General features: G+C 44.4%; 1 protein-coding gene across 5 annotated transcripts in view; it reads left to right on the top strand.

Moving 5' to 3' along the window:
- ASTN1 (astrotactin 1) overlaps window positions 1-17,930 on the top strand; it is a 326,486-nt gene that overhangs the window by 268,916 nt on the left and 39,640 nt on the right. For all 5 annotated transcript variants that reach the window (XM_061634180.1, XM_061634179.1, XM_061634183.1 and 2 more), the window contains 2 exons: window positions 6,883-6,987; window positions 7,788-7,976. In XM_061634180.1, coding sequence (XP_061490164.1) covers window positions 6,883-6,987; window positions 7,788-7,976 — 294 coding nt within the window. The remainder of the gene's footprint in view (window positions 1-6,882; window positions 6,988-7,787; window positions 7,977-17,930) is intronic.

The raw sequence follows: 17,930 nt of genomic DNA, 5'->3' as shown, positions 1-17,930 counted from the left end.
TGTGTACAGTGGGTCTGTAAGAAACTGTGTTCTTTTTGTGGATTGCATAAAATTTCAATAAAAAGTAACATTGTTCTGTGGATGGTGCATGAGAAAGGAAGTAGTTTGAGTCCGCAGGTCTGATAATAAGTTTGTTTTTAAGAAAAGGAAATAAATATTTGATTTTATTTTCCAAAATAAGCAGATCAGGCATTACTTTGAATGCACATGGAGGAGGAGAAATGCTGAGTAAGGAGGGTCTCTGTTTTTCCATAATCACTTTAGAGAAGAAAGAGTCACTTCAATGTGGTCAGGAGCTGAATGTATTGAAGTAAATGGCAATTTAAAGGGACCACAGCCTCCTCTGCTCTCCAGATATACTGGAGGGGAGCGTGTCACCTCAAAGCCTAAGTACTGAAATGCTTAATTCCTAAGGGGAGGCTACCTGGTAAGGGCATGGAAATCTGTTGCTTACACTAAAGACGTAAGAGCTGTAGGGTCAATGGTAGAGCACATGGTCTGACTCAGTATAATGTTCATATTGTGGTCAACTTGTAACTTGCAGGCTGACTCTGAATTAGGGATGAACTGGCAGCCTAATTCTGTCCTGTTTTGGTTTTGCTAGTAGTAATGGTGTCCATTCTGTCCCATTTTGTGTTATTTTTTTGAAAGAACACACATTTAAATTGTACTCATTTTATACACACTTTTTACATAAAACTCATTTTTCAATGCTTTTCAATTAATTGTTCCATAAAATATGAATTTTGTATGCACTTTTAAAACATAAAACAGATCTTTTTGTGCACTGAAAGTGCAATGCAAAATTTGGAGCAGTGCACAATCTGACTGGGAATTGTGTTCCAACTTGTAAGCAAGTTCAGGAGTATTGGGTCAGTCCACTGTGGACAGCAGACTAAACAAATTCTTCCTTCATGCCTGTCCTGACGAACACAAAAATTGGCTATCCCTGATTTTGATTAACAAAGGCTGAAGACAGACAGGAGTCTTTACTGAGAAAGCTGAAGTATGAAAGAGCTAGTGCAGACTATGGTGTTGCACACTCATTTTAGTCCCATTGTTGTCTCTGAGGCTTTTGAGTTACCCCTTTGTCGGAGACAACAATGGAATGAGCATACACACTGTTAGAATGTAGATACAGGATGTGACGTTTGTGGCTAGCTGTCATCAGAAGTGGAGACTTCCAGCCTATGCAGATGGTTCAAGCTTCATGGAGGCATACAGAAACAGCGACAAAGAGCCTGCACATGTGAGTGTGTGGTCCAGAAGAGCCAGGAGCTTTACCGCCATTGTGATATTCTCAATGAATTGAGATAAAAAGCTTTAGTTCCAAACTCTCCATATTAATATCCTGGCATAATGCCATTGCACATTTGGGAATACAACTTCGAGCAAACTGCTATGTTAGGCATTTCTCAGAAAAGTGTACTTCCTCCATAGGAGTAATGTTGTCATCTGTGCAACTCATATTTGAATGCTCCCACACAAAAGAAGTCTCCTTGTACTGACTAGCCCAAAATTCTAGAGATCCACAGATCAAGCGTAGGGAGAAGGGTGGTGGGGAAGAAGAAGCCTGGCCAGTGGCATGTGGGGAGGCAGAGCATGCCAACATGGAGCAGGAGTGTCTGAATGATGACATACTTGTAGATAGTAGTGGAGACTGTGCTCCTTGTAGCTTAACTTGTAATTGTCATTATTATGCTGCTAATCATCATCATCTAGTATCCGTGCAAGTATCAAGGATAGGAACTCCAGCTACTCATGCCTGAGGTCATTAGTTCCCACATTTTTCCTGCTGGATTCCTTTCCCCTTCCCCACCCTGTGAGATTCTGGTTTAATTTAAGATCCTTCCTCTTTCAGACAAGGGATTCAGTGGTCTATTTGCGCATGGTGGAAATGTCAGAGTGAGCCGATGATTACGAAGTTCTACTTGTTCGCTTGTGTGTGTGTACACGTGTATGTTCATGTGTAGATCAGGTATTGAAGGAGTCAATGAGTCTAGAGAGCATCAGGTGGTAGCAGGAGACATTTAGAATCCTGCCGTACGAGTGCAGCAAGGGGCTGGTGAGGTTCAGCTGTGTTGTTGGTGAAGACTGAAGGATGGCTCTGTGGGATGAGTGCAGTTACCCCTTTTAACATTGGCTCAAGGTGCACAGCATTTCTGATCACCAGACAGTCACTCTATCCTTCCCTGCAGCTTGCATTCAGAAGCCTGAGGCTCCTCAGTGCCTATGCCCACACCTCCTGGCATGGGTTGAGGCTGTGACTTCCCCATGGGAGCACATTTGGAAATGCCCAGCCTGCTGTGGGAAGAGGGCAGCTCATTAAAAATGTAATTAGTGGAGAAATTAGTGGCTTTGGGGCCTTGCCTTTGGGACTGGCCATGAAGAAAAAGAAAAAGAAGCAGGGGCAGGCTTGTTATTTTCAGAAGCAGAGACTGGGCTGGAGAGAAGAAACAAACAGAAGCAAGCTCCTTTCAAGTTGTATTTTTAATTACTGAAGAGCTGCTGACCCAGAGACCTTTCTTTAGTATAATAAGCATTTCCCTTCCTGTGCCTCCCAACCTCTTGGGCTGCCTCTCTTCATCCCTCTTCATCCCATACCCGTCCCTGCATCTCTTGCTGTCAGAGGCAACATTTAATTAGGCATCTTCTTGAATTAAGCATGTTGGCCACAGTTCGCCTGCTTAAAAGCCACTGGGCTATCGTTGCCTGGGAAATTGTAGAAAGGTAAACGGCCATTATGTAGCACACAATTGCTCTCCTTGGCTTGCCGATAAGGTTTGCGAAGTCTGAAAGGTAAGCATTCTCCCAGAGGAGCTGCAGAAAAAGGCATGACAGCCAGCTAAGGAGAACTGGGATGATTTTATATGTCAAATAGTGGAATATGGTCAGAGATGTGCGTGTTCCACATCAATGCCAACTCCCTCCCTCTGCTCTTGCTCACAACGTGATACAGATTTCAGAGTTGAGAATGTTATCATCTTGCATGAACTACACATGAATTACACAGGCCTCGCACTGAGAAACCCATGAACTGTAAGCCAGTCTCTAGAACACTGCTGTTCACCGTGTCATCTTGGAACAAGTCATGTGCACTAGACCCATTCACATGAAAACATTTGTGTATGTCTCCAAATCCAGCAGCTCCACAGAAGGAGTGTTTGTGCACCAAGTGCAGGGAGGCAGGCACAAGGGATCAGGAATAAGAGGGAGGGCATGGATTAAACATGGCCACAACTTTTAAGTGATTATAGTAGAATGAAGTTTGGCACAGCATGGGGCAAGGATCTGTCCGTTGGGCGCCCTGCCTGCTGGCCCCATATCCATCCAGCTGGGTAAGCAGGAGGAGGTATGGTCAGAAAGGTCCCACTATGGCACAGGCGACTCTGGTGGATCCTGGGGCAACCTGGCTGCAAAGCATCAATCCCCCTGAGCTGGAGCTGTGGTCTTACTCTGCCCCATGGTCTTACTCTGTCCCACTCAAAGCCACTTATTGGGATCTCCTCTAAATCCTCCCTAATGCCCTCCCCCACCAAAGTGAAGGTGTGACTATATGTCTGACAGACTAACATATAAATCCAGTCTTGCTATGAGGAAGGCAGAAACGTCACAATCCCAAGCCAGTTTGGACCATGAGTAAAATTCCTTCTCAGTGCCATTAACAAGCAACCAACATCCATCCAAGGAAGGGTGAGACTAAATAAAAGGAGGGTGGGTGGGTAAGGTGGGGCAGCAGGAGCAGCGGTGAAGCAACAGTCTGGGCCCCATTTATAGCTTACCTGCAGACCAAAGGAGATGCACTCTTCTCTGTGGTCTGCACACCCCCACCCCGGGAGCCAGCCCAGGCTGGCGGTTAGCCCTCAGGGCTGGCTTAGCTCCCATTCCATTCTGCAGCAATGCCACCACCCAGGAAACTGAACAGCTGTGCCAGGAGCGCAACCTGGCCTATCCCTGAGGTGGCAGTGTGTTTGCAGAAATTGATATGAATTAGATGGGCCCCCAAACTGGTTTTTGAATTGAAGGCCAATTTACATATTTAGGAGATTCAAGGTGAGAAGATTCTAGCTGCAACTGAAGGGTGATGTGTTTTGAATACTTCATCATTGGCCGGGAGTGGGGGAGATAGCAGAATCGTTGCCCTTAGGAAAATAGCCTCTGCCTCAACATGCTAGACTGAAGCCTTCTTCTTGGTATGCTTATAATAATAATAAATTTTATTTTTCAGTCGCCTATCTGTCCGGGTTAGGGACACCCTAGGCGACTTACAACAAGATTAAAAAACAATACATATATATATATCACACAAACAAATTTAAGCTAAAAACCATCCTTCAGTTCATTATAACATAGAGTTAATCTGTCCCAATCTTGTATGCCTGCCTGAAGAGCCAGGTCTTTAAGGCTCGGCGAAAGCTTGACAAGGAGGGAGCATGTCTGAGATCGAGAGGGAGGGAGTTCCAGAGGGTGGGGGCCACAACAGAAAAAGCCCTCTCTCTGGTCCATACCAGCCTGGCTGTTCTCACCGGTGGGACCGAGAGAAGGTCTTGCGAGGCTGATCTCATCAGGCGGCACAATCGGTGATTCTGTAGGTGTTCCTTCAGATACACTGGGCCGAAACCATATAGGGTTTTAAAGGTCAACACCAACACCTTGAATTGGGCCCAGTAGACAACTGGTAGCCAGTGAAGATCTAATAACACTGGGGTGATATGATCCCAGCGACGGCCATGCGTAATCAAGCGAGCCGCCGCATTCTGCACCAGTTGTAATTTCCGGACCGTTTTCAAGGGTAACCCCACGTAGAGCGCATTGCAGTAGTCTAAGCGAGAGGAGACCAGGGCATGTATCACTTGGGGGAGCAGATGAACAGGAAGGTAGGGTCGCAGTCTCCGTATCAGATGTAATTGATACCAAGGTGCCTGGCTCACTGCTGTAATCTGAGCCTCCATGGACAGCTGGGAGTCAAGGATGACCCCAAGACTGCAGACCTGGTCCTTCAGGGGTAAACTCACCCCATTAAGCATCAGGTCAGTAATTCCTAACCTGCTTTTATCTCCCACAAGTAATACCTCAGTCTTATCGGGGTTCAGCTTCAGCCTATTCTCTCCCATCCATCCACTTACGGATTCCAGGCACTTGGACATGGTGTTCACAGCCAACTCCGGTGAGGACTTAAATGAGAGATAGAGCTGAGTGTCATCTGCATACTGATGACACTGCAGCCCAAAACTCCTGATGATAGCCCCCAGCGGTTTCACATAGATGTTGAATAGCATGGGAGAGAGGATAGAACCCTGTGGCACTCCACAATGAAGAGGCCAAGGGTCTGAAACCTCATCTCCCAATGCCACCCGTTGCTGCCTATCCGAGAGATAGGAATGGAACCACTGCAAAACAGCGCCTCCAATTCCTAATCCCTCTAGGCGATTTAAAAGGATACCGTGGTCACCCCTATCCAATGCCCTCATATCATCTACCAGAGCGACCAAGGCTGTTTCCGTTCCATGTCCAGTCCTGAAACCCGATTGGAATGGATCTAGATAATCCGTTTCCTCAAAGTGTGTCTGTAACTGCGCAGCCACCACCCTCTCAATCACCTTGCCCAAGAATGGTAAATTAGAGACTGGGTGAAAGTTGTTTAACTCTTGGGGATCCAAGGACTTTTTTTTAGGATGGGCTTTATCACCGCTTCCTTGAGGGCTGATGGCATTGCACCCTCTTGCAAGGATGCATTCACCGCCGCCTTGATCCCTTCGCTCAGTCTCTCTTTACAGCTCATAATGAGCCATGAAGGGCAAGGATCAACCAGACAAGTGGTTGGCTTCACAGTACCGAGCACCTTGTCCACTTCCTCAGAGAGAAGAGGCTGAAACCGATCCCAATAGACCGGATTGCAACTGGCCGACTCTGGCCCACTTCCTGTCTCCACGGCGAGCGGAAGCATGCTCTTCAGGCGCTCGATTTTATCGACAAAGTGTTTAGCAAAATTATCACAGGAGATTTTAGAATGTTCCATGGGTTCCTGAGCAACTGGACCGAGCAGGCTTCGGACCACTTGGAACAATCTCCTGGGACAGCACTCTGCCGACATAATAGAGGCAGCAAAGAAATTTCTCTTTGCTGCCTTTGTTGCCACCTGGTAGGCAGCTGTTGCTGCTCTAACCCGTGTCCAATCGTCTTCAGTGTGAAATTTCTGCCACCGGCGCTCAAGTCGTCTCACCTCCTGTCTCAGACCCCGCAACCGTGGCGTATACCAGGGTGCTGTCTGAGTTCTATTCAGGGGGAGAGGACGTTTCGGAGCCAGCCGGTCCACCGCCCTGGTGACCTCCTTATTCCACTCCATCACCAGGGATTCGACCGGGCGTCCTTCAGCCAGCTCCATATCCCCCAGCGCATTCAGGAATCCTTTGGGCTCCATCAGGCGTCTGGGGCGGACCATCCTAATAGGTCCTTGTCCCCTGCGGAGGGCGTGTGGCATCGAGAGATCTATATTCACCAGATAGTGATCTGACCATGACACGGGGTTAGAAGAAATCATCCCCATTTTCAGAGCACTTTCCTCCCCTCCCGAGACAAACACAAGGTCGAGAGCATGACCGGCTACATGGGTAGGCCCTATATTACTAAGGTGCAGATTCCAAGAAGTCATGGTTTCCATGAAATCCCGAGGGGCTCCTGTGAGGTGGAAGGGATGTGAGGCAATTTAAACCTGTACATCCCCACCCAGAACAATCCAGGAAAAAACATTACCTCTTGTTTCTGCTGAATATGTAAACCATATTGCATCATGGGGCCAAATTTGAAATATAGGTGAGTTAGGAATGCTTGTGTGTGTTATCTGCTGGTTTTCTGTGCCTCCCAACTGTCCTTTCATCACAGGTATGGTGAATTTCAGTGAGGTGTCTGGATACCCTCTGCTGCAACACTGGAAAGTGCGCTCTGTCATGTATCACGTCCAGCTCAACCAGCTGACAATCTCCCAGTGTAAGTCATGCCTAGCCCTGTGGGTGAGATGGATTTTGGATTGCCACATTGCCTGGGAGCTCCTTCACACAACACTTAATTGAATGATGGGGTTCACTACTGGAATGTGTGGCACTGGTGACAAGTTTGGATAATTTTGGAAAAATGATTATTTGTTATTATTATTTAACAAAATGTATATACTGCTTAAATGTAAAGATCACTAAGCAGTTTAGACACGTTTGTTGAGGACAGGTTTTGTAAGTTTGACTGAAGCTAGAGCCTGAACTGATTTTAGCCTTCTGTTTTAATTTTACCTCTTTAATCCCTTCGCTACCACTCCCCTATATATGTATATATGTGTGTGTGTGTTGTATTTTATGTATTTTAATTTATTTTAATGTTTTTGTGATCTTTATTGTGTACAATGTGTTCAATTTTGTTGCAAGCTGCCCTGAGTGCCCTATTATAGGGTAGAAGGATGGGATAGGAATATTTTAAATAAATAAATAATAAGTTGCTCCTGGGCTCTTCTGGGTGTGAGCTGAATAAATGTAATAAACCAACTAACTATTGAACATTATTAGCTTTGACAACTAAATGTAATCTCCATGTACAGAATCAGTGTGCCTCTGAATAGCAGGGACTAGGGACAAATAACTGGCAAGGCCTGTTGCTCTCATGTCCTGCTTCAGAGCTTCCACAGCCTCTAGTCCATTTTGGAAACAGACTGTCCTTATGTTTTCAATTAGTGGTTTCTCCTGCGTACCTTGTATTTTTTTCTTCTGAATTGCTGTTTGCTGTGCCTTTATCCTTTGCAGCTTTTGGCAATGCCCTCCATTCTCTGGATGGAGCCACGTCCCGAGGAGATTTCGTGGCTCTGTTGGACCAGTTTGGCAACCACTATATACAGGAAGCTGTCTATGGCTTTGAGGAGTCCTGCTCTATCTGGTATCCCAACAAGCAGATCCAAAAACAGCTCTGGCTGGAGTATGAAGATATCAGCAAAGGTAGGGGCCATGGTCGTCACTCTTTTTTAAAAAAATATGCACATGCATGAACACAGCTGTGGAGAAAGGCTGGTACTGAACAGTCTAGAGGTGTAATAGAATTGGGCTGACAATCTTCCATGCCAGAAAAATTCTGTACTTGGAATAAATCATGCATATCACACCATTTGCAAAAGGTTGCTTAATGTCCACTATAAATTTTGATTGCAGTGTTTGGGTTTTGGCACCTTTTGGGTGTTGTAAAGGGTATGAAAGGAAGGAAAACAATTGAAGGGCAGAAAGTAATTGAGCTGTAGTGTTGTGCAGAGTGGAGGAGAAGATGGGGGATTGTGCAGGATGCAGAAGCCCTCTCTTGAGCCCTTGGATCTCTGAACATTCAATAGACTCTGTAAATGGACTACTTTTCTTTTTTTTTTTACAACCTTGTCCTCTAGAAACTTGGCTTTTATTTTAAAAGAAAAGTTAAAATTCTCAGAAAGTTTTTTTGAGAGACCACATTCCAGACTACATATTGATTTGCAAAATATGGATAGACATGCCATGGCAGAAAGGGAGTAAGAGACCAACAGAAGTGTCAGGGAGTACTGATGCTGATGTTACTTCCTTCTGAAAAGAGGAGTAGCTTAGTGATTAATGGGGTGGCACATTCCGCAAAGATTGCCTTTGTGACCTTGTGTTAAAAACTCCGTGTCTCAATGTTTCATTGGTAAAATGGCAGGCATGTCCCGGAGTTGCCTTTCAGAGAGCTTATGCATTAAAAGATTGAGGTGTTTTGTTGTAAGTAGCAGCCAAATATTTTTAGACAAGTGATGATACTGTTTTTCTATAGTTAAGTAGGGAATGAAGATGTTTGTGGATTTTGTAGCCACAACTATTTGGTACATTTTTTGTACTGTGTAGCTAACAACTTTTGCATGTAATACCAAATTACAGTTCGGCTGCAATTTTGTACTCACTTATTTGGGTGACACGTATAAGATTGCACTGTTTGAGGGGCGTGTCAATGTGGGTTTCGGGGGGAGGCATATGCAAACCAAAAAGTGTATCCCAACAAACTGAAATTTGGAAAAACAAAACAATTGGGAACCAAAAAATCTGACTCAAAATTCCCTATGATATGGATGTGGATGCTTTATAAAAAACTAAAAACATAACTGTACGCATCTGTCATAGCTGAATGAGGAAAAGTCAATCTAGCCAGTATATACAAAAGCAACTCCTGAAATACAATCTCAAAACATTTGACCAAACACATTTCAACAAAGGTGAGGCATATGCAGGCTGAGGGCTGTGGGGTAGTCACCCCTGATTTGAGCTATGAACAGCTGAACAAATCGTGGCCTACAATTGGTTCACTCTCAGGGCAAATCCACAGAGAACAGATACAGCTGGGCATTACTCTTATGGAAGCTTTAGGAGATGGATCACTATAGCGAGCAGGAGACTTCAGGGAGTATGGGAAATGAGCTAGTGGGCACAATTCATTGGGCCATTCTCCTACATAAGCCCGATTGACATAAAGGGCTACTGCACTCTTTTGTAACTCTTGTTCATTTCAGTGAGCCTTGCACAGGAGTATGGGTCCAGAGTTTGGGCCCAATTTCAAGAACACAAAGGAATAACTCCTGTGGTAACTCCTGACTCCCCCCCCCCCATTCTGATGGTTAAAATCCTGTTAAGCCTCAGGAAATGTTTTGGCTTATTATCCTTCTTGGTACTTTTCTTTTTTAATAATCCCATTTCTAAAGACTTGGTAAATCCAATTGATTGCTGGCTTACCTGCAGAGGAAAAGGAGAGTGATCCTGCATTGCAGTGAGGTGGATTTGATGAGTTATCCTCAGTATGCCACTTATTTCTGTGATTTCGGATGTCATAGGGACATCCTGGAACAAGAACAAATCAATGTAAAGTATTATACCTGGCAGCAGGAGGAACGGATGGGGAAATGGGGAGCCTTAGTATAACATCTGGATGTAACTAGGTGGGCAGTCATGTTTTCAAGAAGGATCGAAAGGTTGTAGTGGCGAACAAATTGAATACGATTCAACATGATACTGTGGCAAAGTGCCATTCTAAATTTATTAACAGAAGCTTCTTCTAACTTAGACTCAGGAAATATAGTACTGCTGGGCTCAGCAGTGCTGATGTTTGCTTTGATCCACTATACTCAGTTCTGGGCATCAGTAGTGGAACTAGAGTGGGTTGAATGGGGAACCTATCCAGGGTTGGCTCAAATGGCAGGATAGGCGGCTTAATACCAAGGGCTCAAGACAGACCAATACAGTCATGAGGCTAAATGCTGGGATCATATCACAACCCTTCTGTGCCAGCTGCACTGCCGGCTTCCGAGCCTAATCCAAATTGCTGGCAATAATATTTAAAGCCCTTAACCATTAAGGTTTAATGGTTTGGGACCAAGTTACTTAGTAGACCACCTACGCCTACATGAACCTGCCAAGGATTTGAGATCAGAGGCCCTGCTGGTGCTCCTGTCAGGAAGGGAGGTCATGCTGGCAGGTATGAGAGGCAGAGCCTTTTTTGTGGTAGCCCTACAGCTGCAGAACTCCCACCCTTCAGATGTATGATCAGCCCCCTCTCCTTGCTATTGGCTAGGCAGACTCTTAAAAACATTTTTTGTTCAATATCACTTTAATGAGGGGACTCAATAGGCAGTGGCCTCTGTTTTTAATCTTATACTGGTATGTATGGCCAGGCAGCCAGCCATGATTTATTGACAGGGATCAAATTATATAAGGATTTGAGATATTTCTACTGCTGCTGTTATGACTGTTGTTTTACTCCCATGTATATTTGCTGTTTTACTGCCATATATACTATATTTTGAACGGTTGCAAATAAATTGATTAAATAATTATTTAAAAAAATCTTCAAGGGGGAACACAATGCACTCTGTCTCTGACATGTTATGAGGCAAATGTGTCCCCATTTTCTTGACTGCCCTTGCTTCTCATATCCTTTTACTGGCCTCAGACAGCACTACCTCCTCTGCTTCCTCCATCTGGTGGTTTTTAATTGGTTTTTGAAACACAGTTATTCCCTTCTCTCCTCCCATGGAGCTCAGAGTAGCTTACAGGGTCAGACCTGTTTAGCTTCAAAGGCAGACCTGAATCATGTGCCTTGAGACCATTATCTAGTCCAAATTATTTCCACCAACAGTAGAGAGTCTCTCCTCCATTCTGGGTGCTCCAATTTCCAGAATTATATTGGTCTACACACTATCTTCGTGATTGTTCTTTTCCCAGAGGGAGAGGGGAAAATCCTTATTTGTGTGTAGGACTAACTTTGTTCTTGCAATATTGTTCTTAAAAATCAGTATTTATAATCTTTTATGCCTTGATTGCTCCTGTTTGTAGGAGTGGCCCCTAAAATTTTGATTGCATTCTGTTCAGCATAGTTAATTGCCGTGGATATTCTACTTGATGTGTTTGGTTCTAAGCACAAGGATTTGGGTTAATTGTATATTATTTTTTCCCTGGGCTCCAGAGCTTCCTGCTTCCTCATTCCCCAGATTACTGCCCAGCCTCTCCAGAATAGCTGCCCTAGACGTCTGACCCCTCTCTCCTAATTTCTTTGTGTTCTGTTTTTCTTCCCTTAACGGCTTGCCTCTTGGGCTGCCCATTCAGTGCTTTGTCAACTAGGTCACTTGGAACTCTTCACCTTATTTGAGAGCTAGTATGGTATTATGGCCTTGGACCAGGGAGGCACAGATTCAAGTCTGGACTTTTCTGTGAAATTTACTGGGTGATTTTGGGTTCATTACCCAGCCTAACCTAAGAAGATTGTTGTGGGAATACATATGACTGAAGGTGGGAAACCCATGTATACCAGTGATGTGCAGAAAATTTATCTTGCATCTTTTCAACTAGTCTCCATCAGTTAATGGAAAAAGAAATTACATGCAACAATTATAAAAGGGGAGAGAAGGGTTTGGTGGGATTCTCATGGGGTGCAGGGGTTTGTTGTGTTAACCTTTCAGGGCAGGGAGGGGGTGATTCCTCATGCCATTCTGATGCTTCCCATAAGCTCGTTTCAAAACAAAATCTTACAAAATTTATAATCCTGAACTCAAATACGCTTGCTTAACAACCATCTAAATTTTCATGATGATACACAAAACAGTCAGAGAGAATCAAGAGTTCAAAGTGTAAAAAGAGAGAGAGAGAAACCCAGACCCCTTTTGGACTTTTTTCTGTCAGAGTTCTCATAATCTCTTGAAATTCATTAAAAATCAGCCATGTTCACGGAGTACCTGTAATCCTATTACTGACCTTGCCCCATACTCTGACCTTCATCTTCTGCAGTTTAAAAGTTAAAAAAATGCCTGAGTATTAATTAATTTAAGAAAGTTTGCATTGAACTGAATGATAGTGTTGGGCACGCTCAGTAAGAAACAATTGTTAGTATTCTAAAAGCCAGACTCATAGCTGCTTGGCTTGCCTAATCAGAGGGCCACACCCACACCAGACTTTGATTTCACGTGAGACAGCCTTGGCTTCCCACAGAGAATCCTGGGAAGTGTAGTTTGTGAAGGGTGCTGAGAGAAGACTCCTGTTCCACTGACAGAGCTCCAGTGGCCAGACTGGTTTAACAGTCAGCTACTCTGAAGGTCTGTGAGGGGAACAGGGTGTCCCCTAGCAACTCTGAGCACCCTTCACTAACTACACTTCCCAGGACTCCAATCTGCTCCTTCCCTTTCCCCCTCCTCTTCCTCCTCCCCCATGGTCAGTTTTACCTATCTTAACCATGATTGCATAGGAGTAAATCCCATTGAACTCAATAAGCATGCAGATAATTAGACCTGCCTTCCTCCTCCTTCTCCTCTCTTCTCCTCTCCCTTCCTCCTCCCCTCCCTTCTTCCTTCTTTCTTCTCTCCTGCCCACTCCAGCCTTCCCCCTTCCACCCCGGTCAGTTTTACCTATCCTAAGCATGATTGCAGGGGAGTAAATCCCACTGAACTCAATAGGCACTCAAATGATCAATCCATTCTCAGCAAACTTGCACAAGATCCCATTTCTTACCTCCCGGATTAAAAAGTAGAGAAATTCACTAATAGGCAAAAAGCCTTGCGGTTGAAGAATGTACCTATAGCCCACAGATATTTCTATCAAACTTTAAAAAGCAAGGAAATTAGGCAGCTATAGTGAATGCACCAGGGGAGCAGGAGACCTGACCTCTCTGAGATATTCTCCACCTATTAGTGCCATTGTTTTCCTTGCAAATACAGGTCTAGAATGGGAGGGGGGAGTTTCAGGAGGAAAGCAGCTGGCAGGGGAAGGGTTAAGCACTATCTTCGTGAGGATGTATTGCAGCAGAGAAGGAAACTTTCGAGCTGTCGTGACGTACAGTTACAGCTGGCCCTTAATTCTGTGTACAATTTTGCTTAGGAGACTTTTCTTTTTCATTAACTTTGATGGTGTGCTTGGATTCACTCAGAGGCTATTTTTTTGCTGCCCACCCCCCTCCACCACACACACACACACACTGCTGTGCATCAACCATTTCCCCAAACACAGCATTTTATCCTTTTCATGTTTCAGGCAACAGCACTCATAACCTCTCTATTTCTTTAGATCTCGCGTTTTCTCTTTTTCTTCTCACCAAGTTTCTCATTTCGGCTTCTCTTCAGTCCTGTCACCTGCCAGGTTCTCTGCTTCTTATTCTTTCTTTTTCTTTTCCCTCGGTGCATGTCAAGAGCTTTATATTGATTGAAAAATTGCAAGAGACAAACCATTCTCTCTCACTGCTGCTTTCTCCCCTGAGCCTGCTAAGCAGCCATTCAAAGCTATCCCAAAGTGGTCCATTTCCAGCACAATGGGGTGGCTAAGAAATGCCCTGTGTCTTCTTGGCTCCTTCCCCCCCCCAAAGTTTAACAGCCTTGTTTTCTTTGTGGGGGTTTCTTCAATAAGATACTGGCAACAGCCTATTCTCTGCAAAACATTTAGACACAGACAGCAGAAGTTGGGAGGGAAATGGTCTTATCAGTTCAGGCACAAAGATGTATCTACCAATCCTCAAAATAAGACTTTTCTCTCTGAGGCGAAGATTGACAGAGCAAATTGGCACCCTTGGTGTTATCAGATGCCACAGGTTCCTTCGTACTCATAATGTTTAGAGCCTCATGTTGCAGCATGCTTTTAGAAATGGCTGTCCTGGGCTTTACTGGGTGCTAGGATCCCAGAGCTAGTGGAGGGAACAACTTGCTGCTTTACAGAGCAATCCACACTATAGCAAACCAGCATAATTTCTGATGTGGTAAATTATACCAGTGAAATTTATATCTCTTCCAAACTCCATTCAGGACCAGAGCTACTGCTGGCTGTTCTGGCCCCACCTGTTTTGCCAGCGTAACTTCCGCTGGGTTGCTAGGACATGTGGCTGAGCTGAACAGAGTATGGAATAGGGATAAGTCTCCCCTTGCCCTGCGCTAGTACTCTCCAGGAGTGCCCCTTTTTCAGGACTTACCCTAGCTGAGCCATGATGGAGGACTTATACTGGTGTATCTCTGGCTGAACTGGGATGAGAGACCTCAGCTGGCTGAGCTGAGGATCAGACAGCTCATTTGGAAAGCTGCCTATTCCAAACTCTGCTAATCCCGGCAGATCTTGGGTTGGATTGCTCTGTTAGTCTCCTTGCCCTGGCTGGAACCTGTCCCCAGATCTAGGGTGCATGTAGCGGCTGACATTAGGGTTTCTGTGCCTGCATTGCCCCTTGGTTGTTGTGCAGCAGAGCTATCCTTGTGCCAGGGGCTTTTTCAGAGTGGTTCGGGGAAAGATAGGAGGTAGATCTGCCTCTTGTGTTAAATCATGCCTCTCTTACACTTAGAGTTAGCAGTGACAAACTGTTTGGCTGTCAGGGGCTGGACTCTCCACGAGCAGTCTGCTCCAGGGCCAGTTCCACCTTCTGACCATGGTAATGTCACTCCCTTTCTCCAGTTATTTTGGCCATTAAACAACTGACCCACCCACCCAGACTCGAGAAGCTGAGAGATACTCCTCCCATCAGGAAATGGAAGGTCACCCCAGAGGTTTCTATGATGATGCAAAGGGCTCTGGGGCACCTCTCATTTCCCAAAAGGAGAGAGGAGCTGGATTCAAAGTTGCAAGCAGCTCTCTTGCACACTGTATTTGGCTTGGTCAGCACTGGCCTGCGGTCAGCTTTTCTCATGGCCCATCACTAACTAGGCCCAAAGCAGTGAGAGACGTGCAACTTTCAACTCAGCAGACACTCACCCCTTTAGGCATCTTCTTGGGGAATCTCTCATTTTCCAAAGGGGGGCGTCTTTCAAGAAGGGTGGCCCACAGAAATCTCATGCCCCCCTCCACCTCTTCCTGTACCAGATTGCATCACTCAAGAGACCCTTGCCTCACCTTGTGAGAAGTGAATAATGGAGTGAGCTGCGAAAAATCAAGATGAAGGACCTCTTCTGGAAAGATTTATTTGGTAAGCAATAACTCCTTACTGCAGTCGTCTTGGGAACGGATCCATCGTTTGACACCGTTACACCAGGCAGTATGAGGGGATTATGCGACACATACTTAGCATCTAAGTGTCATCTCTGATATGAAATCAAGTCAGATCTGAGTTGAGATACATTACTTCAACATTCCTTCCCCAAAACATTTTGATTTGAGAACCCGAGGAAAATTCTAATTTGAAGCTAGACCTATCAGTCACAAAATAGCTCTTCCCCTCTTGGCGGTTATCTTATATGGGAAACTTGGGAGAACTGTTTCTGGTTTTGCAGACGCACTCTCTGCAGCTTTTTAAGAACACCTGAATCTCCAAAGCACCCTGTAATGGGCCAGCCCAAATATTGGGCATAAATCTGTTTATTTATTATTTGATTTATATCCCACCCTTCTTCCCAGCAGGAGGCCAGAATAGAACAGCTGAAATAACTTATATAGTCTGCTTGTTTCAATGTGTGTATTTTGTCAATGAGCCAGAGAGTAAAAATGTTCCTTTTAAAAAATGGGCTTTGGTCCTTCCTTCTGAGTAAAGCAGTAACTTTCCTAGAGCAAAGTACAAAGTGATAAGACGTCTGGGCAGACAGCCAATGTATTTTCACTTATGTCAACAAGGAAGCTTCTTATATGGCGTGGTTGACACCTACAGACAGGGCAAGCAGACTTTCTAGGGAGTCCGCAGATAGTAAGGTAAACTAGTTGACACTAGTTTAACTTGTCATCTCTAGGAGAAGACACGGGGAGGCGCAACAGATAGAAAGCAGCTGATAAGACCATGGGAACACACCCCTGGTTTGACACAAAAGTGTATAAATGGATATCCAGCAATTTCTTTCTTGCTGATATGTATTGCTATTTTCTGTTTCTGCTATGCTGGCGAAAACCACTTAGAATGCATTTTATTAGTTGTAGTGTGCAAGATATGAATATAGGCCATATATTATAAAGATTATTCTGCTGTCTGAAGTCTGACTCCCAAATAGAAATTTCTGGTACCTCTCAAGACTCAAGAATCCTTGACTGGGGTCTCCTCTGTCATCCGTCTGCCTTTTGATGGCTGCTGTTGATAACCTGTGAGCTTAGGTGAAATAACTTTTGGCATACAAGGACTCTATGTAGATACGGAGGAAGGGAGAAAGTAAGAACCCTTGACCCTGCACATTCACAAGAAGAGGGCTGGCCCTGCTGGTAACAACCCCAAAGGATTTTGGTTTGGGGTGCTTCCAAAAGATCCTGCCTTGGTTTGGACAAGCACTGAATTTGTGAGAAGCAGCCTAGCTTTCGTTCTAGATTTGGTTCGTCCAAATCTTTTTTTGTTATTTTTATGTGCCTTCAAGCCGATTTCAACTTATTACAACCCTATGAATCGGCGACCTCCAATAGCATCTGTCATGAACCACCCTGTTCAGATCTTGTAAGTTCAAGTCTGTGGCTTCCTTTATGGAATCAATCCATCTCTTGTTTGGTCTTCCTCTTTTTCTATTCCCTTCTGTTTTCCCAGCGTTATTGTCTTTTCTAGTGAATCATGTCTTCTCATGATGTGTCCAAAGTAGGATAAACTCAGTTTCATCATTTTAGCTTCTAGTGACAGTTCTGGTTTAATTTGTTCTAACACCCAATTATTTGTCTTTTTCGCAGTCCATGGTATGCGCAAAGCTCTCCTCCAGCATCACATTTCAAATGAGCTGATTTTTCTTTTATCCACTTTTTTGACTGTGCAACTGCCACATCCATACATAGAGATTGAGAATACCATGGTCTGAATGATCCTGACTTTAGTGTTCAGTGATGCATCTTTACATTTGAGGACCTTTTCTATTCTCTCCCCAGTCCTAGCCTTCTTCTGATTTCTTCACTATTGTCTCTATTTTGGTTAATGACTGTGCCAAGGTATTGATAATCCTTGACAAGTTCAATGTCCTCATTGTCAACTTTAAAGTTACATAAATCTTCTGTTGTCATTACTTTAGTCTTTTTGACGTTCAGCTGTAGTCCTGCTTTTGTGCTTTCCTCTTTAACTTTCATCAGCATTAGTTTCAAATCATTACTGCTTTCTGCTAGTAGTATAGTATCATCTGCATATCTTAAATTATTGATATTTCTCCCTCCAATTTTCACACCTCCATCTTGGTCCAATCCCGCTTTCCTTATGATATGTTCTGCGTAGAGATTTAACAAGTAGGGTGATAAAATACACCCCTGTCTCACACCCTTTCTGATGGGGAACCAATCAGTTTCTCCATATTCTGTCCTTACAGTAGCCTCTTGTGCAGAGTATAGGTTGTGCATCAGGACAATCAGATACTGTGGCACCCCCATTTCTTTGAAAGCATTTCTTTCTAAATCCAGCTTGGACGTCTGGCATTTCTCACTCTATCTATGGTAACAGCCTTTGTTGTAGAATCTTGAGCATTACATTACTTGCATGGGATATTAAGGCAATAGTTCAATAATTACTGCATTCTC

Source organism: Rhineura floridana, chromosome 6, assembly GCF_030035675.1.
Source record: "Rhineura floridana isolate rRhiFlo1 chromosome 6, rRhiFlo1.hap2, whole genome shotgun sequence".
NCBI classification, from domain to species: Eukaryota; Metazoa; Chordata; class Lepidosauria; order Squamata; family Rhineuridae; genus Rhineura; species Rhineura floridana.
The sequence above is the reverse complement of the archived record's forward strand: the minus strand, read 5'-3'. Positions and strand labels throughout refer to the sequence as shown.